General features: G+C 40.2%; 1 protein-coding gene across 1 annotated transcript; it reads right to left on the reverse strand.

The window, feature by feature from the left end:
• Positions 1 to 5,089: 5,089 nt before the first annotated feature.
• polr3glb (RNA polymerase III subunit GL b) lies at positions 5,090 to 15,818 on the reverse strand. The gene is made up of 8 exons (XM_085803202.1): positions 15,686 to 15,818; positions 13,881 to 14,029; positions 12,033 to 12,162; positions 10,892 to 10,960; positions 9,829 to 9,885; positions 9,489 to 9,574; positions 6,548 to 6,667; positions 5,090 to 6,038 (listed from the first exon to the last, which is right to left on the reverse strand). Exons 2-8 carry the CDS (start codon positions 13,986 to 13,988, stop codon positions 5,952 to 5,954), a joined length of 657 nt encoding a protein of 218 aa, XP_085659328.1. The 5' UTR covers positions 13,989 to 14,029; positions 15,686 to 15,818; the 3' UTR covers positions 5,090 to 5,951.
• Positions 15,819 to 24,342: the final 8,524 nt, after the last annotated feature.

Below are 24,342 nucleotides of genomic sequence, written 5' to 3' on the forward strand. Positions count from 1 at the left end.
AAGAGTAATGTGCAGTTCATTACTGTAGTTTCCTTTCAACTCTGACTTCTAACAATTAAAGCAGATATCAGTGGAATGTTTTTGTTAATATAAGTCCTAAATAGTCCTATTTTCCGTCAGCAATCACTTACATGAAGTATTTCAGCCTAAACACGAGTCTCTCCGTCACTCTGCTCTGCTGTAACCCGAGGAGAACATTTTCCTTGTGGGATACAAGTGTTATCCAATGAGGGGAGAGAACGGCATGAAGGGCTGTGTGTGCAGCCAAGGGATGCGCGTGAATGTGGTGACGTAACACGAGGACCAATTGATGCCTGACAAGGGCGGGGGCTGCTAACTCATGGTGCGTTCAAGGCAACTCGTACTTTGTGTTTTTCCTTCCTGTGAAGTCATACCAGTTCGATCTGGTACGAGTTCACGGGTCGGAAGTTACGAGTGGCCGTTATAGGGAACTTTCACAGACAACAGGACGGTAAAAACACGAGCTACGGGTTACCTGGAACGCTACCAAGTCGTAGTTGTGACTTGAAGCTGTAACTTACGGTTTCAAAAGCCTGCCTTGAACGCAGCATTAGCCGAAACGGCCGTGCCGATGATATCTGCTTTAACTTACAATAATCAAGATCCAACCATTATTTAGTCACATTCTGTTTCACAACAGTTCAGATTAAAGCTGATCAAAATATTTATTTTAATATTAGCCTATTATGATTTTTGTTGCTGCTCTAGTGCAGATTGTCAATCTGTCCTCTTCTTCTTCTTCTTCCTCCTTCACCAGTCTGATGGAATCAAACATGATGAATCCAACATTTGATGTATCTGTGTTTAACATGAAACATGAACTGAAATGGAGAAAATATTTGGTTTAAAACTGGAGATGTGTCTCTCATACTGGGCCTCCCAAATCGTCGTTTAACATCAAAACATAATAAGAGGCTGTACTGTATTCTTACTTATGCAGCGAGAAAGAATATTCTGTTACAATGGATCAATGACAGGGTACCAACTGTTAAAGGCTGGCAAGGGGTAGTGTTTGATCTAGTGCCATTAGAGTACCTTACATGCATATTACATTTAAGAACAGACCAATTCCATAAAGTTTGGGAACCCTATTTGAAGTATGTAGAGTCTGGTGTCTCGTGTATAATGTTGCAGGGATTTTCTTGAATGCTCATACTGTATTTTTACTGTAACCCTAATTATATAGATCTGAGCTGACGGTTGTTGTTTTTTTTATTATTATTATTTGTTTTGTTTGTCTACTTGTTTTGTTTTTCATTCCTGTGGACCATGTTATGTATCCATCCTTTTCTTGTCAAAGTTAAAAATCAATAAAAAATATTGTTTAAAAAAAAAAAACACAACTGTTTAAAACCAGCTGTGTCTCCAGAACATGATTCATTTCCGTTATTATAAATCAATTGAGAACTAGTTCTCATTTACAATGATGACCTGGGCCAAAGGCAACAAACATATCAAATACAAATACAAAATTACAATACAAAACTTACATGTAAAACAATTAAACATTCATGTGAATACATTTTAAATGTAGGTGCAGTGGAAGCAGTGGGGGGTTCATTGGGAGCAATGGGAGGTTCAGTGGGATCTGTAGTGGAAGCATTGAGTGTCAAGTGGACGTTTTGGTAGTGATATTCATTATCAATGATCCATTAGTTGTAGCTCAACAGGAAATCATCATAGAAAGATAACAGTTAAATCTTTGAGAGTGATGCCTTGATGAAATGAAAACTGTAATTTACTGTTTTTTTAATGTCGTATTCCCATGTTAAGTTATTTAGTCTTTTTTCTGTTGATATTTGTGTCTTTACCACAAACATGGTCCAACAGCCATTTCAAGACACCTTTAATGTTCATGTTGCATTTTAGTAATATATCGTTTTCTTGTCTTTTTGTGATCTGTATCTGTTTGTTTTTAAATTTAAAAGAAGTGGTTGTGTAGAGCAGTGTTTTTCAACCTTTTTTGAGCCACGGCACACTTTGTTCATTAAAAAAATCCCGCGGCACACCACTAACCAAAAATGTTAGAAAATGACACAGTGCAGCCTAATACAGTAAAAATAATACAAATTTTGTCTCTTACACTGTAGTTAGTTTGTTCTGACTCAGTAATGGTCACTGTGCAGGCTTCTGCCACTACACTCATTGACATAAAAAAAGTCCTATTTTATTAGCCAACTCTGCCAGACACAGATGCTCAACAAAGCCTTTTTTTTTTTAGCTGTCAATCAACTCATGGGAGCTTGTCAACACATGCACACTTCCACTCGTGCCTTCAGCCATATTTCACAGCAAACATGAGAGGACTTAAACTTATGTTGTGCACTCCCTGTGATAGAAAGTCAGAACAAACTCTGAGTGCAACCTGCAACGTGTGCTTCACTCTGCCTGGTCTCACATCTCGCGCTGTGGAGCGCAGTGCGCGCAGCTGCAGCGCTTCAGATCGGTTCAGTTCTATTTTTCACGCGAGCCGTGAGCCAAGAGCGCCGTCAAGCTGGGTAGACCAGGTCGTACCAGACAGGAAGTCGGGCACAAAAAAGGCGAGAGAATCCGGTCAATTTTCAAAATAAAATAATTAAATGATGATTAATTAAGTTGTTGCTCGTCCGTATATTTGACCGTTGCGTCTGCACACGAGACACACACACATGTTTAAAATGACGTGTGTGTGGGAAACCGAGTGAATACGAATAAGGACGGTGCCCCTTAAATAAAAAGGAGGCGCTCTCCAGCCGGCTCCCCCTCACCTGCAGCTGCACAGACGAGCAGAGGAGCGCTCCGCTGGCGTGGATGAGCTGCAGCACAGCGGGAGCAGCGCGCGTGTGTTATAAAAATAAAAAACAAACAAAATGAGACTGGCCGGTCGGCACGAGCCTATAGTCACAGACACTCAGTGGAGTGCTGAATCTCACTCGTTAACGGTTATAATCGCCTATGAGCGTTGGTTATCGGTCTGAAAAAAAAAATCAAAATGTGCATCGCTAGTTTGGATCAATTAAGTAAATTTGGTAATTTTCCACGGCACACCTGGCGAAAGCTCACGGCACACTAGTGTGCCGCGGCACAGTGGTTGAAAATCACTGGTGTAGAGGAGAGAGTGACCCGATGTCCTCTACCTGTGTTCCTCCACCACTGCGACTCAGAGGCCTGACTGTACAGGTCCTGGAGATTCAGGCCGAAATAAACAATTCTCCTTTAGCAATACATGAGATAAATGAAACTCTCGGATAAGGAATTAGCTCGGAATAGCTCGGCATCGTAATCATCAACATCATCATCATCAACATCTGGCCTGCAGCTACGTAAAACATGGCCCAAGCAGTTACCAGTATTTACACATCTCATTCTAAATAGCTCCTAGCTACACATCTCATTCTAAACAGCTCGTAGCTACACATCTCATTCTAAACAGCTCGTAGCTACACATCTCATTCTAAACAGCTCGTAGCTACACATCTCATTCTAAACAGCTCCTAGCTACACATCTCATTCTAAATAGTAAAGTGAGAAAAGTACTGTTCAGGTTGCTCAACATAAAAAAACACAAAATGCTTTGAATTAAAGTAAAGTGCATTTAACAAACCGTTATAGTCAATACAGGCACCTTTTAACAGTAAATATACAGTACATTCTCATAGTCATATCAATTATCAATAATTAGGCCTATCATCAATAAGATCACATTATTATCAATAATCATTACATAAACACTTGTCGCTACAGGACTACAGATGGAAATTAGCGGCTCCGCTAAATCTGGTGCATCTTTTTATTGTTTCAATGACTAATGTCACTGCACACTGTCCTTTTTAAATAAATAAATAAAATAAATGAAATAAATAAATAACCGAGTGATAAACTCAATCAACCAGTTAGCAGCACTCAGTTAAGCTAACTGTTTAGCTTCACGCTAACGGTAGCGGTGGCTGTCGATACACAAAGCGTAGCAGCTAGCTAGCTTAGCTAACACGCTGCAACAACAATAGATCCAACACTCACCAGAACCCTGCAGTGGACCCAGCGGAGTCGGCTCCCGGGAGATTTAAATGACCGTCGCAATCACCGACGAATACGAGGAAATACGACTGAACCGGGAAACTCTGCAAACAGTTCCTACTCACCTGCAGCTCGGACGGACTCGGCTGTGGCTCAGCGCGGAGAGGCTGGACGCCATGTCTGCTAATAAACTGTCATGATTGGCAGCAAAGTGACGTGAGCGCTGACGTCACTACGGTAACAACACGATGCCACGATTTATACTGAGGTCTAGATTTTCAGCTTTATTTCTCCTCCTCCACCGACATTGTTACAAATTCATAGAACACCGTGAAAACTATAAGTAAAAGCAAACTTACAGTTTTTCTTTTAACTCTTGATTAGTGGTGCACTGTCCCTATGAAATAAACTAATAAATGAAATGAGAGTCCATACGAGTCCATTGAAGCTAATGCTAACACAATCTACCAAGAAATAAAATACAGATAAAACAAAAGCACATTACCGTGTTAGTGCCTCTTGAACTCAGTGTAAATAGCTCTGACCATGTAGCCTACCTTGACTTCCTGCTTCTGCTTCTGACCCACAATGACACAGTTCACCCTCAAAACAGACCAGTCATGATGTGACCATGCACTTTCAAAATAAAATGTCCTAACATGAAGGTTTTTAAATCACAACTAAAATTATTTAGCATTACAATTTTATACAACATAAACCCTTTTTAATTCTCTCATTTATTGTCATGAATTTACGTATATGTCTATTTATTGACCTTTTTAAACACTTCATGAACTTAAATCTATTTTTGTATCTTTGTAACATGAAACATTAATTTAAACAATGAAATGTGTCTCACAGACAGTTATAGCTGCTTTCTGCACCTGTGTTGCATCACACTAACCTTTTTTTTTTGGAGACGTTCTCTCTCCAATTCTTATTTTTATTAATGTAGCACTTTGAGATTGTTTGCTCTATATAAAGTGCATTACAAATAAAATTCATTATCATTATTATTATAATAAAATATTACAATCTCAGTCCAAACTCTTACTAACAAGACGACTCAGAGTAAATTCAACAAAGTTTTAACATTTAATAGAAAATGTTCTGATACAAAAACATGTTTTTCTCCACAAACGCAGCTTCTTCAGTCTGATTAGTCCATTGATTGATTATTGATTGATCAGTCTTTTAATGATCCAGCTGGTTTTCTTCTCCTCCTGGACCTGAATGTGTTTTCTCTGTGGGTCGGCGCCACCTGCAGGTCGCTTCAGTCCTCTGCAGTCTGATTGGTTCACACAGCAGGAAGCTGCTGTTTCCAACGGCAACAACGTTCAACAACAACAACAACAACACAACAATGATAAAAACTACAACAACAACAATAAAAACAACAAACTCTGGTACAAAAGGTTAAAAATCCTCAGTGCAGGTTCGACTCCTCAGGACTCTTTAAAGGGATAGTTCACCCAAAATTGAAATTTCTCTCATTATTATCTCCTCCCCCTCATGTGGACTAAGAGCTGGGAGAAGTTTCAGAGTCCTCCGTGGCTTCTCTGAGTTACAGGGGGTCTCGGCGTAGCAGTGCATGTCCATATGACGGTTGCTAATGGATACCAACTGTCTTCGTAACAAAAAGACACACCAAAAAACATCCAGATACCTCCATGCTGCTCGTATGTAATGTCCCTCTTGTATTGAAGCCCCGACATGAGAAAGTGCAAATGCAAATCATGTGAGATTTGCATTTGCACTTTCTCATGTCGGGGCACGGAGGATCTGAAACTTCTCCCAGCCCGTAGTCCACATGAGGGGGAGGAGATAATGAGGGAAATTTGAATTTGGGGTGAACTATCCCTTTAAAACCATGAGCCAAGACCCGGTCCTGCTGGTCTAATCCGGTCTGACCCGGTCCTGCTGGTCTGTCCGTCTCAGTAAATGGCCTCGTCCATGTTGTCGTCGCTGTCTCCTCCGAACTCCTCCCCGTTGTCGAAGTAGGACATGATGTAATCAGTCTCCTGCAGACGAGGAGCAGGGACAGAAAACAACAGCTCAGTCAATAACTGATCAATACCTGATCAATACCTGATCAATTACTGATCAATAACTGATCAGTTATTCATCACAATAAGCGTTTCAATTATTATTAAAAAACTTCGGTACCACTTTACTGTAATAGGTATTGATCAGATTGACATAACACTGTCATAACCATCAATGAATACTTCTGACAGCTGTGGTTAAGTGTCATTGGGTAAGTTATGTCACTTTTGATGCAAAGTTGACATTGTTGGAGATGTTTTTGTTCTGACAACTTGACATAATGTTTAAAGTTTGTCCATTAGGTCTGCTATGACAGTTTAAATTGTCTTTATGTCAAGTTGTCAGAACAAAAACATCTCAAACAATGTCAACTTTGCATCAAAAGTGACAAAACTTACACTCCCGTGTTGACAGAGATGGTATGACCGGCAGTACCCCCCCCCCCCCCCCAGAGGAAACTTTCTACTTGTTGTCGTTGTCTCACCTCCTCAAACTCCTCTTCGTCGTACTCCTCCTCTCCCTCGGCCTCCTCCTCCTCCTGCTTCTTCTTCTCCTCTCCCTCCTCCTCCTCTGAGCTCTGCTGCTCCTCCTTCTTCTCCAGCGTCTGCACAGTTAAGGTGGAAATCACTGTTAAGGTGGAATGAAGCCTGGAGCTGCAACTAACCAGTATCTTCATTAATCTGTCGACTATTGAAACGATTAATCCATTAAAAACATCAACCAGTGTTTCTCAAACCACCAGACGACATCGTCCTCAAATGTCTTGTTTTGTCCACAAACCAAAGAGAGACTCAGTTTATTGTCATGAAGGAACAAAGAAACCAGAAATATTCACATTGAAGAAGCTGGAAACAGAGAATCTGGAGCTTTTTTTATTTAAAAACTACTCAAACTGATTATTAGATTATCAGAATAGTTGAGGATTCATTTACAGTAATAATCGATTATTGTTGCAGCTCCAGTATCAATCATTGTTAAGGTGGAACAGCAGGTTATTAAGGTGGAGCAGGTTGTTAACAGGGTTCTTACGGATCCTTAAAAAGTCTTAAAAGGCATTGAATTAATTAATCTAAAAACAAGGCCTTAATTGGCATTAAAATGTCTTAAATGAATTTTTCAAAAGTCTTAAAAATGTTAACACATGGTAAGTGGTATTTTATGGTTGTAATTAGTCTCAAATCTCAAAATAATTGGTAACATTCTGACATAGAGAAGTTAGTGGCGGCCGTCAACGCTAAATCTCTCACCGCCTCCAGCTCCCGAGTCAGTGTTTTGTTTTGTTTTTCTGGACTTTTTATGCATTTATTTAGAAAGGACAGCAGGAAAGAGACATTTATTTTGAAAGGACAGCTGGAAAGAGACATTTATTTTGAAAGGACAGCTGGAAAGAGACACAATCCAATGTTCATGTAGCAGTCACTTTACCTTGGATCACATAGGAAAGTGGGTCAAATTGTCCCTAACCCTATGTAATTGATGTGGTGTTTTTTTTTTCTGCATTTGTGTTTATTATGAAGTCGGTCTTAAATTTCATTTGTGGCTTTAAAAAAGTCTTTAAAAGTCTTAAATTTAACTTGGCTTAAGCTGTAGGAACCCTGGTTAAGGTGTTAACAGGTTGTGGACCAGGTTGTTAAGGTGGACCAGGTTGTTAAGGTGGAGCAGGGTGTTAAAGGGATAGTTCACCCTAGAATGATATTTCGCTCATGATCTCCTCCCCCTCATGTGGACTAAGGGCTGGAAGAAGTTTCAGAATCCTCCGTCCCTTCTCTGAGTTACAGGGGGTCTCGGCGTAGCAGTGCATGTCCATATGACGGTTGCAAAGGGACACCGGAGCTCTTCGTAAAAAAACACACACAAAAAAACATCCAGATACCTCCATGATGCTCGTATGTAATGTCCGTCTTGTGCTGAAGCCCCAAATTGCGTAATTGTCCCGAAAAAAATTAAATAAGTCTATATTTTAAGCTTGTTTGTAGCGGAAGCTTCTCGAAGCTCCTCTTCCTGGTCCGTCCAAATCTCGCGTGATTTGCGCCGGCGTCAGTGCGGTTACTGCGAATCACGCGAGATTTGGACGGACCAGGAAGAGGAGCTTCGAGAAGCTTCCGCTACAAACAAGCTTAAAATATAGACTTATTTAATTTTTTTCGGGACAATTACGCAATTTGGGGCTTCAGCACAAGACGGACATTACATACGAGCATCATGGAGGTATTTGGATGTTTTTTGGTGTGTCTTTTTGTTACGAAGACAGTTGGTATCCATTAGCAACCGTCATATGGACATGCACTGCTACGCCGAGACCCCCTGTAACTCAGAGAAGCCACGGAGGACTCTGAAACTTCTCCCAGCCCTTAGTCCACATGGGGGTGAGTAGATCATGAGCGAAATACTGTATCATTCTAGGGTGAACTATCCCTTTAAGGTGGAACAGCAGGTTGTTAAGGTGGACCAGGTTGTTAAGGTGGAACAGCAGGTTGTTAAGGTGGACCAGGTTGTTAAGGTGGAACAGCAGGTTGTTAAGGTGGACCAGGTTGTTAAGGTGGAACAGCAGGTTGTTAAGGTGGAACAGCAGGTTGTTAAGGTGGAACAGCAGGTTGTTAAGGTGGACCAGCAGGTTGTTAAGGTGGACCAGCAGGGTGTTAAGGTGGAACAGCAGGTTGTTAAGGTGGAACAGCAGGTTGTTAAGGTGGAACAGCAGGTTGTTAAGGTGGAACAGCAGGTTGTTAAGGTGGACCAGCAGGTTGTTAAGGTGGACCAGCAGGGTGTTAAGGTGGAACAGCAGGTTGTTAAGGTGGAACAGCAGGTTGTTAAGGTGGAGCAGCAGGTTGTTAAGGTGTTAACAGGTTGTTAAGGTGGAACCAGCAGGTTGTTAAGGTGGAACAGCAGGTTGTTAAGGTGGAACCAGCAGGTTGTTAAGGTGTTAACAGGTTGTTAAGGTGGAACAGCAAGTTGTTAAGGTGGACCAGGTTGTTAAGGTGTTAACAGGTTGTTAAGGTGGAACCAGCAGGTTGTTAAGGTGGAACAGCAGGTTGTTAAGGTGGACCAGGGTGTTAAGGTGGATCAGCAGGTTGTTAAGGTGGAACAGCAGGTTGTTAAGGTGGACCAGGTTGTTAAGGTGGACCAGGTTGTTAAGGTGGACCAGCAGGTTGTTAAGGTGGACCAGATTGTTAAGGTGGACCAGGTTGTTAAGGTGGACCAGGTTGTTAAGGTGGACCAGCAGGTTGTTAAGGTGGAACCAGCAGGTTGTTAAGGTGGACCAGGTTGTTAAGGTGGACCAGCAGGTTGTTAAGGTGTTAACAGGTTGTTAAGGTGGAACCAGCAGGTTGTTAAGGTGGAACAGCAGGTTGTTAAGGTGGAACAGCAGGTTGTTAAGGTGGAACAGCAGGGTGTTAAGGTGGACCAGGTTGTTAATAAAGTTTTTTCACCTCCAGCTGCAGCAGAACTTCCTCCTTCTCCTTCACTTTCTTCTTCTTCTGACTCTGAACAGAGCGCTCGACCGTCGCCACGACGCCTGAACCACACACACACACACACACACACACACACACACACACACACACCTGTCAATCATCTATCAATCACCTGTCAGTCACTGCCCTGTGTGCACGGTGTGTACTGTAGTATTGTGTATATAGTAGTGCAGTGTATATAGTAGTATTGTAGTACTGTGTGTATATAGTAGTACTGTAGTACTGTATAGTAGTACTGTAGTACTGTGTGTACTGTAGTACTGTATAGTATTACTGTAGTCCAGTGTGTACTGACCGACTCTGGGAGGTTTCCTGACGTGGACTCTCAGTTCTCTGGGAAACCTCTTCCAGTCTGAAAACACATCGTTCACATCGTTACAGACTTCCTTCAGACTTCTACTTAAACTACACAGGAGGGTTATTATGGGATGGTTGTTACAATAACAATCAGCATCTTCTCCGTCACTGTTTAAAAACTACTGGACAGTTTTTCTCTAGTAAACATCTGTAGCATCTGTACCTGAACCCTTTTCCTAAAAAGACATTTGTTTATTTATAGAGTTGTTATGGACAATAAAGAATGGGACTTCCTGGTAAACAATATACTCATCCTCGGAAAATTTTACATACACAAATTCAATTCAATTCAATTCAAAAAACTTTATTCATCCCCTAGGGGCAATTAAATGTAAATATATAAATGTAAATATATGAAAGTGAAACATCGGTTCTATGTGTTTCATAACGAGCTTCTCTCTTTCATCAAAGCCCTTCACATAATGAAAAGTAAATATGCAATGAAACTTTTCACTTTATTTGAAAAATATGCTCTGCGACAAAAGCCCTAGCTAAATGTTTTATCATTTATTATATTTTATTTATTTGATGGGTATTTTACTGTCTCATGTAAAGTCTCTATTCTGCACCTGCTCCTGTGGAATGTTAAAACATGAAGGAAGCCATCTTGTCTGTACATGATTTTGTTAAATAAAGTTGGGGAAAAAATCTGTAGCATCTGTTAATGTCTACCTTTTAATTTATGTACATCAATAATTTAATTTATTTAGTCCTGATTTTCTAGACGATGATCTGTATTTAAATTTACTTCCTTCTTTTATAATTTTCTAGACAACGATCTGAACTTCTATGTTTTTACTTCTTTTTCTTTTCTGTTTCTCTGATTCATAGATAGTCTTTATTTCAGCTAGAGGAGGTGTTTTAGAAGTCTTTCTGTCTTCCATCTCAGCTGTACATCATTCACTTCTATTCATCTGAATGTGTTTAACATGTAAAATGTGTAAATAAAGGTAAAGATAAAGATATAAAACATAAAGATAAAGGTATATCTTGGTGCTGACCTGGGGTCCAGTCCAGCAGAGCCTCCGTCTGCTCACCGCTGTGATACTTGTCAGAGTAACGCTCCACATCTGGACAGGAAACACAGAAACATGAAAACCTACTGATTATTGTTATCAATAATAATATTGACTATAGATTGAATCTCCTTGTTGTTTACATTCTACTTCCTGGTAGAAAACCAGCTGTAATGTGAATGAGATCAATAGTAACCAACGAGAGTTTAGCTATATATCATATTTTTCAGGCCCTATCACCGTTTAGACAAATCTGAAATGATTGAAGAAACATTACTATTTCTGTGTGTGTGTTTTGTGTTGCTATGTGTTGTATTTATTCAGTTTGGGGGAATCACAGTGTCTAGAAAGCATCAGTGGCTCAGCTGACAGGGACAGCTAACGGTAGCTAAGCTAACGGCGGTAGCTAAGCTAACGGTAGCTAAGCTAACAGCGGTAGCTAAGCTCATAGATATTTCTATATATTTGAGATATGAGATATATCTATGGCTAAGCTAACGGCAGCAGCAAAGCTAACGGTGGTAACAAAGCTAACGGCAGTACCTAAGCTAACGGCGGTAGCTAAGCTAACGGTAGCTAAGCTAATGACGGTAGCTAAGCTAACAGCAGGACGTCAGCTGTTAAAACCCTCCCGTTGTGGGACACGACATGAAACTACTCCAGTTAGCTCAGTCATGTTGGAACTCAGATATCCGCTGGAGAAAATATTTTTTTCATGGAGCGTTTATTGAGTCACTGAGTTATTAAAGTTAAACAGGTAGCTAACCGTTAGCCCGGCTAATCTATGATAACCATGACTAATTACAAAAATGTGCACACAGAAATAGTAATGTTTGTCCAATCATTGGTTTTATAAACTTTACAAACATCAGATTAGTCTAAACGGTGATATAGTAACATGAAAAAGTAGATAAATATAGAGAAACTCTCGTCCGTCACTATTGTTCTCATGCTGGTTTTCTACCAGGAAGTAGTTGTAAACAACAAGGAGATTCGTCCTATAGATAATTCATGTTTTCAGGTCTGTGTGTGTGTGTGCGTGTGTGTGTGTGTGTGTGTGTGTGTGTGTGTGTGTGTGTGTGTGTGTGTGTGTGTGTGTGTGTGTGTGTGTGTGTTGACCTCTGACCTCTGTGAGCAGCAGCTGGCTGGATGAAGCAGGGCAGACTCCTCATGGCTCCTCTGAACTCCTGTTTGAGCGCCAGCAGATACTCCGCCTCCTCGCCGCCCGCCAGGGGGAGGGGCTTCTGCTCCATCGCCTAGACAACCACAACAACACACAACACACACTCACTACTCACTGCACCGCAGACCCACAATGCACTGGGATAGTTCAACATTTAGTCAGATTGTCCCATTTCCATATTCCCTATAGTCATAGCAGTAGGTTCGTTACCTTTAATTGTCGGTGCAAGCTGTTTTTAGAACGGCGGAGCAGAGCCGTGAGCTGCTCAGAGCTACGCTACGGAGGCTCATTATGGGATTTCTTGGTTTCCCTCATCATCAAACTCATCAAATACACAATCCAACAACTCCACAACGCTCTGGTGGACAAGTTGTGAGCTGCACATTCACCACGCTATGAGATAATAACACAACGTTACCACACAGAGTTGTTTTAGAGGGAAATACAGAGACTGTTGATGAAAAACTGTCCCTGAAGGCAACGCGCATCAGTGGTTTTACATGAATTTCCCTCTAAAACAACTCTGTGTGGTAACGTTGTGTTATTATCTCATAGCGTGGTGAATGTGCAGCTCACAACTTGTCCACCAGAGCGTTGTGGAGTTGTTGGATTGTGCCTTCCATAGTCTGGGTCTTACCGGGTCTAGACCCTAGTGGACTGTAGTGGACTATAGTGGTCCAGGTCTTACCGGGTCTAGACCCTAGTGGACTGTAGTGGACTATAGTGGTCCAGGTCTTACCGGGTCTAGACCCTAGTGGACTGTAGTGGACTCTAGTGGTCCAGGTCTTACCGGGTCTAGACCCTAGTGGACTGTAGTGGACTCTAGTGGTCCAGGTCTTACCGGGTCTAGACCCTAGTGGACTGTAGTGGACTCTAGTGGTCCAGGTCTTACCGGGTCTAGACCCTAGTGGACTCTAGTGGTCCAGGTCTTACCGGGTCTAGACCCTAGTGGACTGTAGTGGACTCTAGTGGTCCAGGTCTTACCGGGTCTAGACCCTAGTGGACTGTAGTGGACTCTAGTGGTCCAGGTCTTACCGGGTCTAGACCCTAGTGGACTGTAGTGGACTCTAGTGGTCCAGGTCTTACCGGGTCTAGACCCTAGTGGACTGTAGTGGACTCTAGTGGTCCAGGTCTTACCGGGTCTAGACCCTAGTGGACTCTAGTGGTCCAGGTCTTACCGGGTCTAGACCCTAGTGGACTGTAGTGGACTCTAGTGGTCCAGGTCTTACCGGGTCTAGACCCTAGTGGACTCTAGTGGTCCAGGTCTTACCGGGTCTAGACCCTAGTGGACTGTAGTGGACTCTAGTGGTCCAGGTCTTACCGGGTCTAGACCCTAGTGGACTGTAGTGGACTCTAGTGGTCCAGGTCTTACCGGGTCTAGACCCTAGTGGACTGTAGTGGACTCTAGTGGTCCAGGTCTTACCGGGTCTAGACCCTAGTGGACTGTAGTGGACTCTAGTGGTCCAGGTCTTACCGGGTCTAGACCCTAGTGGACTCTAGTGGTCCAGGTCTTACCGGGTCTAGACCCTAGTGGACTGTAGTGGACTATAGTGGTCCAGGTCTTACCGGGTCTAGACCCTAGTGGACTCTAGTGGTCCAGGTCTTACCGGGTCTAGACCCTAGTGGACTGTAGTGGACTGTAGTGGTCCAGGTCTTACCGGGTCTAGACCCTAGTGGACTCTAGTGGTCCAGGTCTTACCGGGTCTAGACCCTAGTGGACTCTAGTGGTCCAGGTCTTACCGGGTCTAGACCCTAGTGGACTGTAGTGGACTGTAGTGGTCCAGGTCTTACCGGGTAGGCCGGCGTGGGCTGCTGCAGGGACGGAGGTAACGTTTCTCCTCTGTTGATGCCGACGGCGTCGACGTTGAAGCTCAGAGTCCGACGACCACGGACAGACATGATGGACCAGGACCGGGACCAGATCAGACCAGGAGAAACCACTGACAGACAACACACACAACAGTTTGAATGAATGAATGAATGAGAGAATAAACTCTGGTCTCAACCAAAGCCTCAGCTTATAAACTGTAGCCTACAGCAGGGGTTCTCCACTAGTCTCACTCTGGGTCATTAAGTCTCGACCCACTTTTATAGAATTCAAAACAAGATTTTTTTTAAGCCTTTAAAAACTCATTCTGCTCTTTACTGAGCAAAGTGCATTTCAGAGCACATGAATGAAACTGAGTTACCATGACAACTGCATGTACGGAAGTGAATAAAAAAATATCAAACTGCACAAAATGGAGACCAACAAAACGATATATTTGACTTCTAATGCATCTCTGCATTCAGAGCATGTTCACTAAAGTGAATAAATATCAAATTGCACAAAATAAAGACCCACAAAACAAAACCAGATTCACTGCATCAGGCCACATTAATAAGAAACTGAGATCTTTGCATTCAGAGCAAATGGAGCAAATAATCAGAAAGTGAGGAGGAGCATTACAACTGCATGTGTTCACGTGTCTCCTGCCTTTCAAAATAAGTTATTTTTCAAAATAAAAGACATGTCCAACATCAGATGTGCATTAAATATTATTTACTTTTTTGACCAGCTGTCCACGACCCATCCAGAACGGGTCTAGACCCACTGTTGGGTCCCGACCCATATAGCCCCCCCCCTTTTCTTACATATCAGTCAAAACAAGGAGCATACAGTATACATTACATAGTTACATACCCATGTACAAACATATGGGCAACACTTTATTTTAAGGGGTCCTTGTTCCTGTGTATCTACCTAATTAATTACAGTGTAATTACCTATGTAACTGTATGTAATAACATGTACTTACATTGTAAATACATAGTGTATTTTGGTGTACTTACAGGTCCTTGTTACACTTGTAATAAGAAATGCTTGTGCAAAGAGAGAGGCCACTTTGGCATTTCTTATTACAAGTGTAACAAGGACCTGTAAGTACACCAAAATACACTATGTATTTACAATGTAAGTACATGTTATTACATACAGTTACATAGGTAATTACACTGTAATTAATTAGGTAGATACACAGGAACAAGGACCCCTTAAAATAAAGTGTTACCAATATCACATATAGGCCTACACCTATACATTCACATACAGTACACAGATACAAACATACTGTCTGATAATTATAAAACTCAATGCTCTATCATTGTGTCTTTGTACCTTTTTTTTTATATGGGCACATTCTCACTGTATTTTAGTTCATCATCAGGTAATGCATCCCATAACTTCACGTCACAAACTTCCTGTTGTTGATCTTTAGTTATTGATTTATAGTTGTGTGCAGTTTGTTCAGTCAGAATCAACTTCAACATGAAAATGAACGAGACAGAAGAGACAACAAACTACTGGTTATTATTATTATACTAGAATATATTATGTTATGTTATATTATGTATAACACACACACACACACACATATATATATATATACACACACACACATATACTGTATATATATAAATGATATGAACAGAGTGTGAGCCGTAGTTTTGTGCTGTGGAGAATCTGAGTGTCTTTGTTTACAGCTGTTAGCATCGTTAGCTCAGAGTTAGCGGTGTGTGTGTGTGTGTGTGTGTGTGTGTGTGTGTGTGTGTGTCACCTGCAGCCTGTGTGTGTCTGTGTGTTGTTTCTCCTCCTCAGACTGATTAAAACATCTCAGCTCCATCTTTGTTTACATCCTCCCGCCGCCGCCGCCATCTTCCCTTCTTCCTCCTTCCTCCTCCTCGTCTTCTTCTGCTTCTACTTCCGCTTCCGGTCCCGTGACGTCACTACCGCCCCCTGCAGGTTCAGAGCCGGTATTACACCACAGGTCCAGCAGCTCAGACCATCATCCATCAGTCTGTTGGTCAGTTTAACGGTTTCATTGATTAACTAATAACAATAATGCTCATTTAAATGTTTTTTTTTTCATTTTTTAAACTTTATTTATCATCAAATAGTCTGAACAAGTGAAAAAGGAACAGAAAAACAAAGCGACAGACAGACAAACATCGAAATGATATAAGGACAAACTTTATCAACATATCATTATCAACATATTAAAATGATTAATACATAGTAGATAAATCATACACTGTAAACCCAGATTTTTTTCTAATTAAACTTTCTGAGTGATCATTACTTATTCTTTTATGTTTTGGAAAAATCTGCTATCATTACTAAAAAAACATTAGTCGTTTGTACTATTTAGCTGAAATATTCATTGCACTAATCATGGTACTGACGTTTCCTTTTTGAAGTAATGCACGTACAGTTCGGTTGTTTTTTGCTGAGAAGCAGATTGGACCAGAGGTCAGGGGTCAGACTCAGGTAACAAAACATGTTTTAAAGCGGAACTATGCAGGATTTGGGCTGTAATTATTGTGGCTCAGAGTCACTGTGATGGTAGAGTGACCTGTTATGAAGTGAATGGGGTCTAGGCCAATGCGCTCACCCCCCCCACTGGCTGAAAACCGCACTTGCAAGATCAGTCGTCCGTCTCGGTGTTACAAATCTCGTCAATGGATAGAAGTATCGCGAGAAACTGCCTTACGGCAGTACGAGATAAGAACGCAGATGACGTCATGCATGTCACGAATCGTGATTGGTTTGAGTTCGGAAAGTCGGAGGAAACCATGGAAACATGAAATGTTTGTACTGAGGAAGTTCAGCTTGTGGCTAACGGGGAGCTAATGCTAACACAGACACACACACCATGGGTCTTTTATAAGATAATGTAATACATCATGACACACACACACACACACACCTTCGCGTTTTGGAACCTTTATTCATGTGTGTGTATGTCTGTGTCTTTGTGTCTGTGTGTGGCTGTATTAGCGTTAGCTCTGTGCTAGCGTTAGCTCCGTGTTAGCATTAGCTCCGTTAGCTCCGTGTTAGCATTAGCTCGGTGTTAGCAGGGCTTAGCAAACAGCAGTAAACACAAGCACGTGTAGGGGGCGGAGGTGGTGGCGGCGAGTTTTTTTTTTTTTTTACGACAGTGACATGTGCCTCCCAGAACTGTGGGGGAGCTCCGGAGAGGGAAAAAAAGAGAAACCAACGAAGGAGCGAGCTATTTCCTGCCGACTTGCAAAGTTCTGCTTTAATGACATGTATTATCACTCCAGAGGGTATCGCATCAAATAGCCTACTATTGCATATTCTATTTTCTGAGGAATAGGAAGTGTTTATTTGTTTAAGAATTCTGAATATGATGTTTTGGGGCAATATAATGTTTGAAACATGGAACATAAAAGACAAAAAACTGCTGACCATATTGTTGGCAGCCAGTAAGAAATGTGTCACTAGGAAATGGTTAAAAGTGGAACCTCCCACCATCGACGAATGGATTGAAATTGTTTATGAGATTTATGTTATGGAGAAGATTTCTTTTTCCCTTAAAGTTGAGAAAGAACATTTTTATAGGATCTGGACCAAATGGACTGAGTATGTAAAACCAATCAGATCTGATTTTATCTGATTATACTTGTGCTTTGTGTGAACCTACCCTCCTTTATTTTTTTTATTTTTTTTATTTTTTTGTGTATAGTGTATTGATTGTTGTTTTTGTGTTATTGCTTCCACCTGGAATGGTTTGGGTCCGTGGGAGAAAGATCCAGAAGGGCAGAAGGTACAACATCATTGTATCCTTGACAAACTGAGTAAATGTATGTGTGAAGTGATGTATGTGATGGAGGTCTGCCTTTCTGAATAAAAAGAGAATTTCAAAAAAAAAGAAAGAAAAATAATTCTGAATGGTGATATGGAATGCTCTACCACGACATATCATCCAAGAACATAACAAATACAGATAGAGCTATTGAAAGAACACTTATTCGTCAAACAGCTCTCTATCTAGCTGAAGCTATTTGGCACAATTAATTAGTATTTGTCTGATTTACTTGAGATATCTTCAGTCTCCTTGTGTATTGGTTCTGTTTCTGTAAGTTAATGTAATTATGAGGAACGAATGTCTTTGAACATCTGATTATTTCATAACTATGGTTAATAGCTGCACTGTGGAAATAAATAAGGTCCAGTAATATGTATATGTTGTTTGTATTGTTTATGTTTTGTTGTTTTGTCTTGTTTTGTCTTGTAGATCATTGTGAGTTGTTGTGGTTATGGATGTTGTTATTGTGTTTATGGTGTGATGTGTTTTTGTATTTATCGACTGCAATGGACAGTTCATCTGTGAAAGTTTAGACTCCAGGAAGAATAGCCATGGCTTTTTCCAAAGCTAATGGAGATCTAAATAAATGAAATGAAATGAATATGATAACAGTGTGCCGTTAGAATTGAAAAGCTGACTAACCAAAATAATGCTGTGGGTGAACCAGTTCTCGCTTCCTTCCTCTCTCCCTGTGATCTTCAGGTCCATCGACCCCCCCCCCCCCACCTCGTACATCAGGCCCCGCCCCCGCTGGTTCAGGCCCCGCCCCCTCTGGTCCTCAGTGAGGATCAGATGTTGAGAATCTGATGAGACGGATCAGATCAGAGTGAAGCATCAGAGGAGGAGGAGAAGAGAGGAGAGGAAAGAGAAGAGGAGGAAGAGAAGAGGAGAAGAGGAAGAGAAACAGAGAAGAGAAGAGGAGGAGAAGAGGAACTTATACTTTTTTACTTTTATTTTGACACTTCCTGTGTGAGCTGCTGCTGGACCTCCATGTTTCTGATGGTCTGGATTAAAACTGAAAGATGAAGATGACGAACATGACGACGATGATGACGATGAAGATGCTGATGATGATGATGATGATGATGCTGCTCTGCTGCTCAGGTCTGTTCTTCATTTATTTATTTATTTATTACTGAAGCTTTTATTGTGAAGGGGAAGGTGAGGATGATGATGGTGATGGGCTGTTAGAGATGAAGAACAGTGATGATGTTGTTAGTTTTAATGGTGAAATGTGATGACACACACACACACACACACATACACACACACACTCCATATTCATCAGCCTCATTTGCATACAGCAGACAGACTGTGTGTGTGTGTGTGTGTGTGTGTGTGTGTGTGTGTGTGTGTGTGTGTGTGTGTGTGTGTGTGTGTGTGTGTGTGTGTTCTGCTCTTGAACTTGATGAAACCCTCTCCAGTGTGTTTGAGCTTTCAGTCAGCAGAGGTCAGAGGTCAGACCCTAACCCTTATTTCTTGTCAAAATGTCTCATTTCTAGTCAAAACTAATCTCTTTCCTCTTAAAACAAGACTCATCACCTAAACATGAACTTGTTTTTAGATCATTTTCACTTTCATTTTTACAAGGTTTCACTTGAAATAAGTAGAAAAATCTGCCAGTGAAAGCAAGTTTTTTGTGCTTGTAATAAGGAATAAAAACTTGCTCCACTATCAGATTTTTCTACTTATTTAAAGTAAAAGTGCTTGAAAGAAGTAAAAAAAACTGTCTAAAAACAAGTTTTTTTTTATATAATGACATTAGTTTTGACTAGAAATAGGCCTAAGACAAATATTCTTGGTTAGATATAGGCTAGAGTTTGGAGGAGAACTCACCGCTGCACTGCAAAAACTCTACATCTTTCCAAGAATATTTGTCTTATTTCTGGTCAAAATGTCTTATTTCTAGTCAAAACAAATCTCATTCTACTTAAAATAAGACTCATCACATTAAAAGCAGCTTGTTTTTAGACACTTTTTACTTCTTTCAAGCAGATTTTCACTTGAAATAAGTAGAAAAATCTGCCAGTGAAAGCAAGTTTTTTGTGTTTTGTAGGCTAATAAGAAAGAAAAACTTGCTTTCACTGGCAGATTTTTCTACTTATTTCAAGTGAAAATCTGCTTGAAAGAAGTAAAAAGTGTCTAAAAACAAGCTGCTTTTTATGTGATGAGTCTTATTTTAAGTAGAATGAGATTTGATTTGACTAGAAATTAAATTTTGACTAGAAATAAGACAAATATTCTTGGACAGATATTGAGTTTTTGTCCTGTGTTGGGGGTTGGGTGGGGGGGTTGTGATGGGGGGTGAGGTTCAGGTTCACGGTCAGAGTCGGGCGTGCGACAATGCTCCTCAGAGAGAGGGAGGGCTGCTCTCATGACCTTGTGACCTTTAGGAGCTGAGAGGGAGGGGGGGGGGGGCATGAAGGATTTAGGGGTCAGGGTTTTGAGATGGAGGGGTAGGGGGGGGTATCTGTCTGCTCCAGTGTTTTAATTCAGCCCCTCCCCCTTTTATATGTGACGAGGACGCAGATGGGAGACGAGAGGTTTTAATCCTGAACCAAGTTCCTCAGACATGAACTCTGACGGTCGAGAGGATAGAAACCTTCAAGATAGGCCTTTATGTTAAAACTAAACCTTCAACTTAAACCTAAACCTTCAAGATAGGCCTTTATGTTAAAACTAAACCTTCAAGTTAAACCTTTATGATAAACCTTCATGTTCAACCTAAACCTTCATGTTCAACCTTCATGATAAACCTAAACCTTCATGTTAAACCTTCATATTAAACCTAAACCTTCATGTTAAACCTTCATATTAAACCTAAACCTTCATGATAAACCTTCATGTTAAACCTTCATGTTAAACCTTCATGTTAAACCTTCATGTTAAACCTTTATGATAAACCTTCAAGATAAACCTTCATGTCCTCAAGTTAAACCTTCATGTTCAACCTAAACCTTCAAGATAGGCCTTTATGTTCAACTTAAACCTTCATGTTCAACCTTCATGTTAAACCTTCAACTTAAACCTTCATGTTCAACCTTTAACTTAAACCTAAACCTTCATGTTAAACCTTAATGTTAAACCTTAATGTTAAACCTTCATGTTAAACCTAAACCTTCATGATAAACCTTCATGATAAACCTTCATGTTAAACCTTCATGATAAACCTTTATGATAAACCTTCATGTTAAACCTTTATGTTCATCATTCATGTTAAACCTTCATGTTAAACCTTAATGTTCAACCTTCATGTTCAACCTTCATGTTCAACCTTCATGTTCAACCTTCATGTTCAACCTTTATGTTAAACCTTCATGTTAAACCTTCATGTTCAACCTTCATGTTCAACCTTCATGTTATACCTTCATGTTATACCTTCATGTTAAACCTTCATGTTAAACCTTCATGTTAAACCTTCATGTTAAACCTAAACCATCATGTTCAACCTTCATGGTAAACCTTCATGATAAACCTTCATGATAAACCTTCATGTTATACCTTCATGTTCAACCTTTATGATAAACCTTCATGTTCAACCTTCATGTTAAACCTTCAAGATAAACCTTCATGATAAACCTTTATGATAAACCTTAATGATAAACCTTCATGTTCAACCTAAACCTTCAAGATAGGCCTTTATGTTCAGCCTTCATGTTAAACCTTCAAGATAAACCTTTATGTTCAACCTAAACCTTCAACTTAAACCTTCATGTTAAACCTTCATGGTAAACCTTCATGTTCAACCTTCATGATAAACCTTCATGTTAAACCTTCATGTTAAACCTTCAAGATAGGCCTTCATGTTAAACCTTCATGTTAAACCTTCAACTTAAACCTTAATGTTAAACCTTCATGTCCTCAATATAAACCTTCAACTTAAACCTTCATGTTAAACCTTCAACTTAAACCTTCATGATAAACCTTCAACTTAAACCTTCATGTTAAACCTTCATGTCCTCAATATAAACCTTCATGTTAAACCTTCATGATAAACCTTCATGTTAAACCTTCATGTTAAACCTTCAACTTAAACCTTCATGATAAACCTTCATGTTAAACCTTCATGTTAAACCTTCATGTTAAACCTTCATGTTAAACCTTCATGTTCAACCTTCATGTTCAACCTTCATGTTAAACCTTCAACTTAAACCTTTATGTTAAACCTTTATGATAAACCTTCATGTTAAACCTTTATGTTAAACCTTCATGTTAAACCTTCAACTTAAACCTTCATGATAAACCTTCATGTTAAACCTTCATGTTCAACCTTCATGTTCAACCTTCATGTTAAACCTTCAACTTAAACCTTTATGTTAAACCTTTATGTTAAACCTTCATGTTCAACCTTCATGTTCAACCTTCATGATAAACCTTCAACTTAAACCTTCATGTTAAACCTTCATGTCCTCAATATAAACCTTCAACTTAAACCTTCATGTTAAATCTTCAACTTAAACCTTCATGTTAAACCTTCATGTCCTCAATATAAACCTTCAACTTAAACTTTCATGTTAAACCTTCAACTTAAACCTTCATGATAAACCTTCAACTTAAACCTTCATGTTAAACCTTCATGTCCTCAATATAAACCTTCAACTTAAACCTTCATGTTAAACCTTCAACTTAAACCTTCATGTTAAACCTTCATGTCCTCAATATAAACCTTCATGTTAAACCTTCATGATAAACCTTCATGTTAAACCTTCATGTTAAACCTTCAACTTAAACCTTCATGATAAACCTTCATGTTAAACCTTCATGTCCTCAATATAAACCTTCATGTTAAACCTTCATGTTAAACCTTCATGTTAAACCTTCATGTTAAACCTTCATGTTAAACCTTCATGTTCAACCTTCATGTTCAACCTTCATGTTAAACCTTCAACTTAAACCTTTATGTTAAACCTTTATGATAAACCTTCATGTTAAACCTTTATGTTAAACCTTCATGTTAAACCTTCAACTTAAACCTTCATGATAAACCTTCATGTTAAACCTTCATGTTCAACCTTCATGTTCAACCTTCATGTTAAACTTTCAACTTAAACCTTTATGTTAAACCTTTATGTTAAACCTTCATGTTCAACCTTCATGTTCAACCTTCATGATAAACCTTCAACTTAAACCTTCATGTTAAACCTTCATGTCCTCAATATAAACCTTCAACTTAAACCTTCATGTTAAACCTTCAACTTAAACCTTCATGATAAACCTTCATGTTAAACCTTCATGTTAAACCTTCAACTTAAACCTTCATGATAAACCTTCATGTTAAACCTTCATGTTAAACCTTTATGTTAAACCTTCATGTTAAACCTTCATGTTCAACCTTCATGTTCAACCTTTATGTTAAACCTTCAACTTAAACCTTCAAGTTAAACCTTCATGATAAACCTTCAAGTTAAACCTTCATGTTCAACCTTTATGTTCAACCTTCAAGTTAAACCTTTATGATAAACCTTTATGATAAACCTTCATGTCAACCTTCATGTTAAACCTAATTGTTAGAGAATTGGAAGCACATCCATCCTCCAAAATGATTGAAACTAGGTGCTGGACCACAAAGAAGAATGAATCAAAGATTGAGAAATGGAGTTCACACATTCATCAGACAGATGACGAAGGGTCTGAAACGTAACATGTAGTGACAAATTAAAACATTTGGGGGCTGAATCTAGTGTACAGACTCTATTTCTCAGTTCTTGAACCCTTAATGATAGACTTTGTGTCCTTGTGTCCTTATTAGGGATCAGGACCAAACTCTGTAATTTCATTGGTACCGACCAAGTACCCACAGTAATCCCAAGTATCGATTGTGAGGTAGTGGAGGAGAGTCTGGCTCTCTATCTCTCACAAACTTGACTTGACTTTATTAGAGTCCCTATAGAAGAGCCAGTTGGTTTACAGCAGATAACAGTCAAACAAACACAACATTTAAGATGTATACGGGTCCCATAAAGAGACTTCAAGCAGTGAACACGCTGTTAGTCACTAAAAACAAGAAACACATTAACAACAGAGCTGTCTCAACGGGCCGGGCTGAACCGACCAAACCTGACCAGAAAATATACACAAATATATGTATAGAGATGACTCTGGTCCAACCGGGCCTTGGCTTCCTCTTGTGTTGGTCGGGTTTTGACAGAGAGTTAATGTTAGTAGAGTTGGACGGTGTCGGGTCCGGGCTTCAACACCAGACCACACGGTGGGTTTGGGTTTCTGTCTGTTAACTCCTGGTTTTCTCTGGGCAACAAACTGAATGGAAGGAAACTGGACTTGGGTTGGTCTAGGAGGACGTTTCACCTCTTATCCGTGGGTCAGACTGGTCCGGACCAGTCAGACCGATGAAGCCCGTTGGATAAGAGGCCAAAACGACTTCCTAGACAAACCCAAGTCCAGTTTCCTTCCATTCAGTTGGCCGGTGTTGGTTCAGTTCTGGTTGGGTCCAGAGACCAAGGTTCTGGTTCAGACTGACGAGGTCGTAGGAAACAAGTCTCAGAATCCGGTTCTGAGGTGAAAGTCGGTTCGTGTTTGTTGTGAACTGGTTCAGAACCGTTCAGGTCCAGTTTTCTACGGAGCAGATCGGATCAGGACTGATGAAG

This window comes from Trachurus japonicus, chromosome 16, assembly GCF_045865225.1.
Source record: "Trachurus japonicus isolate A0001 chromosome 16, Traja_1.0".
In the NCBI taxonomy this organism is placed as follows: Eukaryota; Metazoa; Chordata; class Actinopteri; order Carangiformes; family Carangidae; genus Trachurus; species Trachurus japonicus.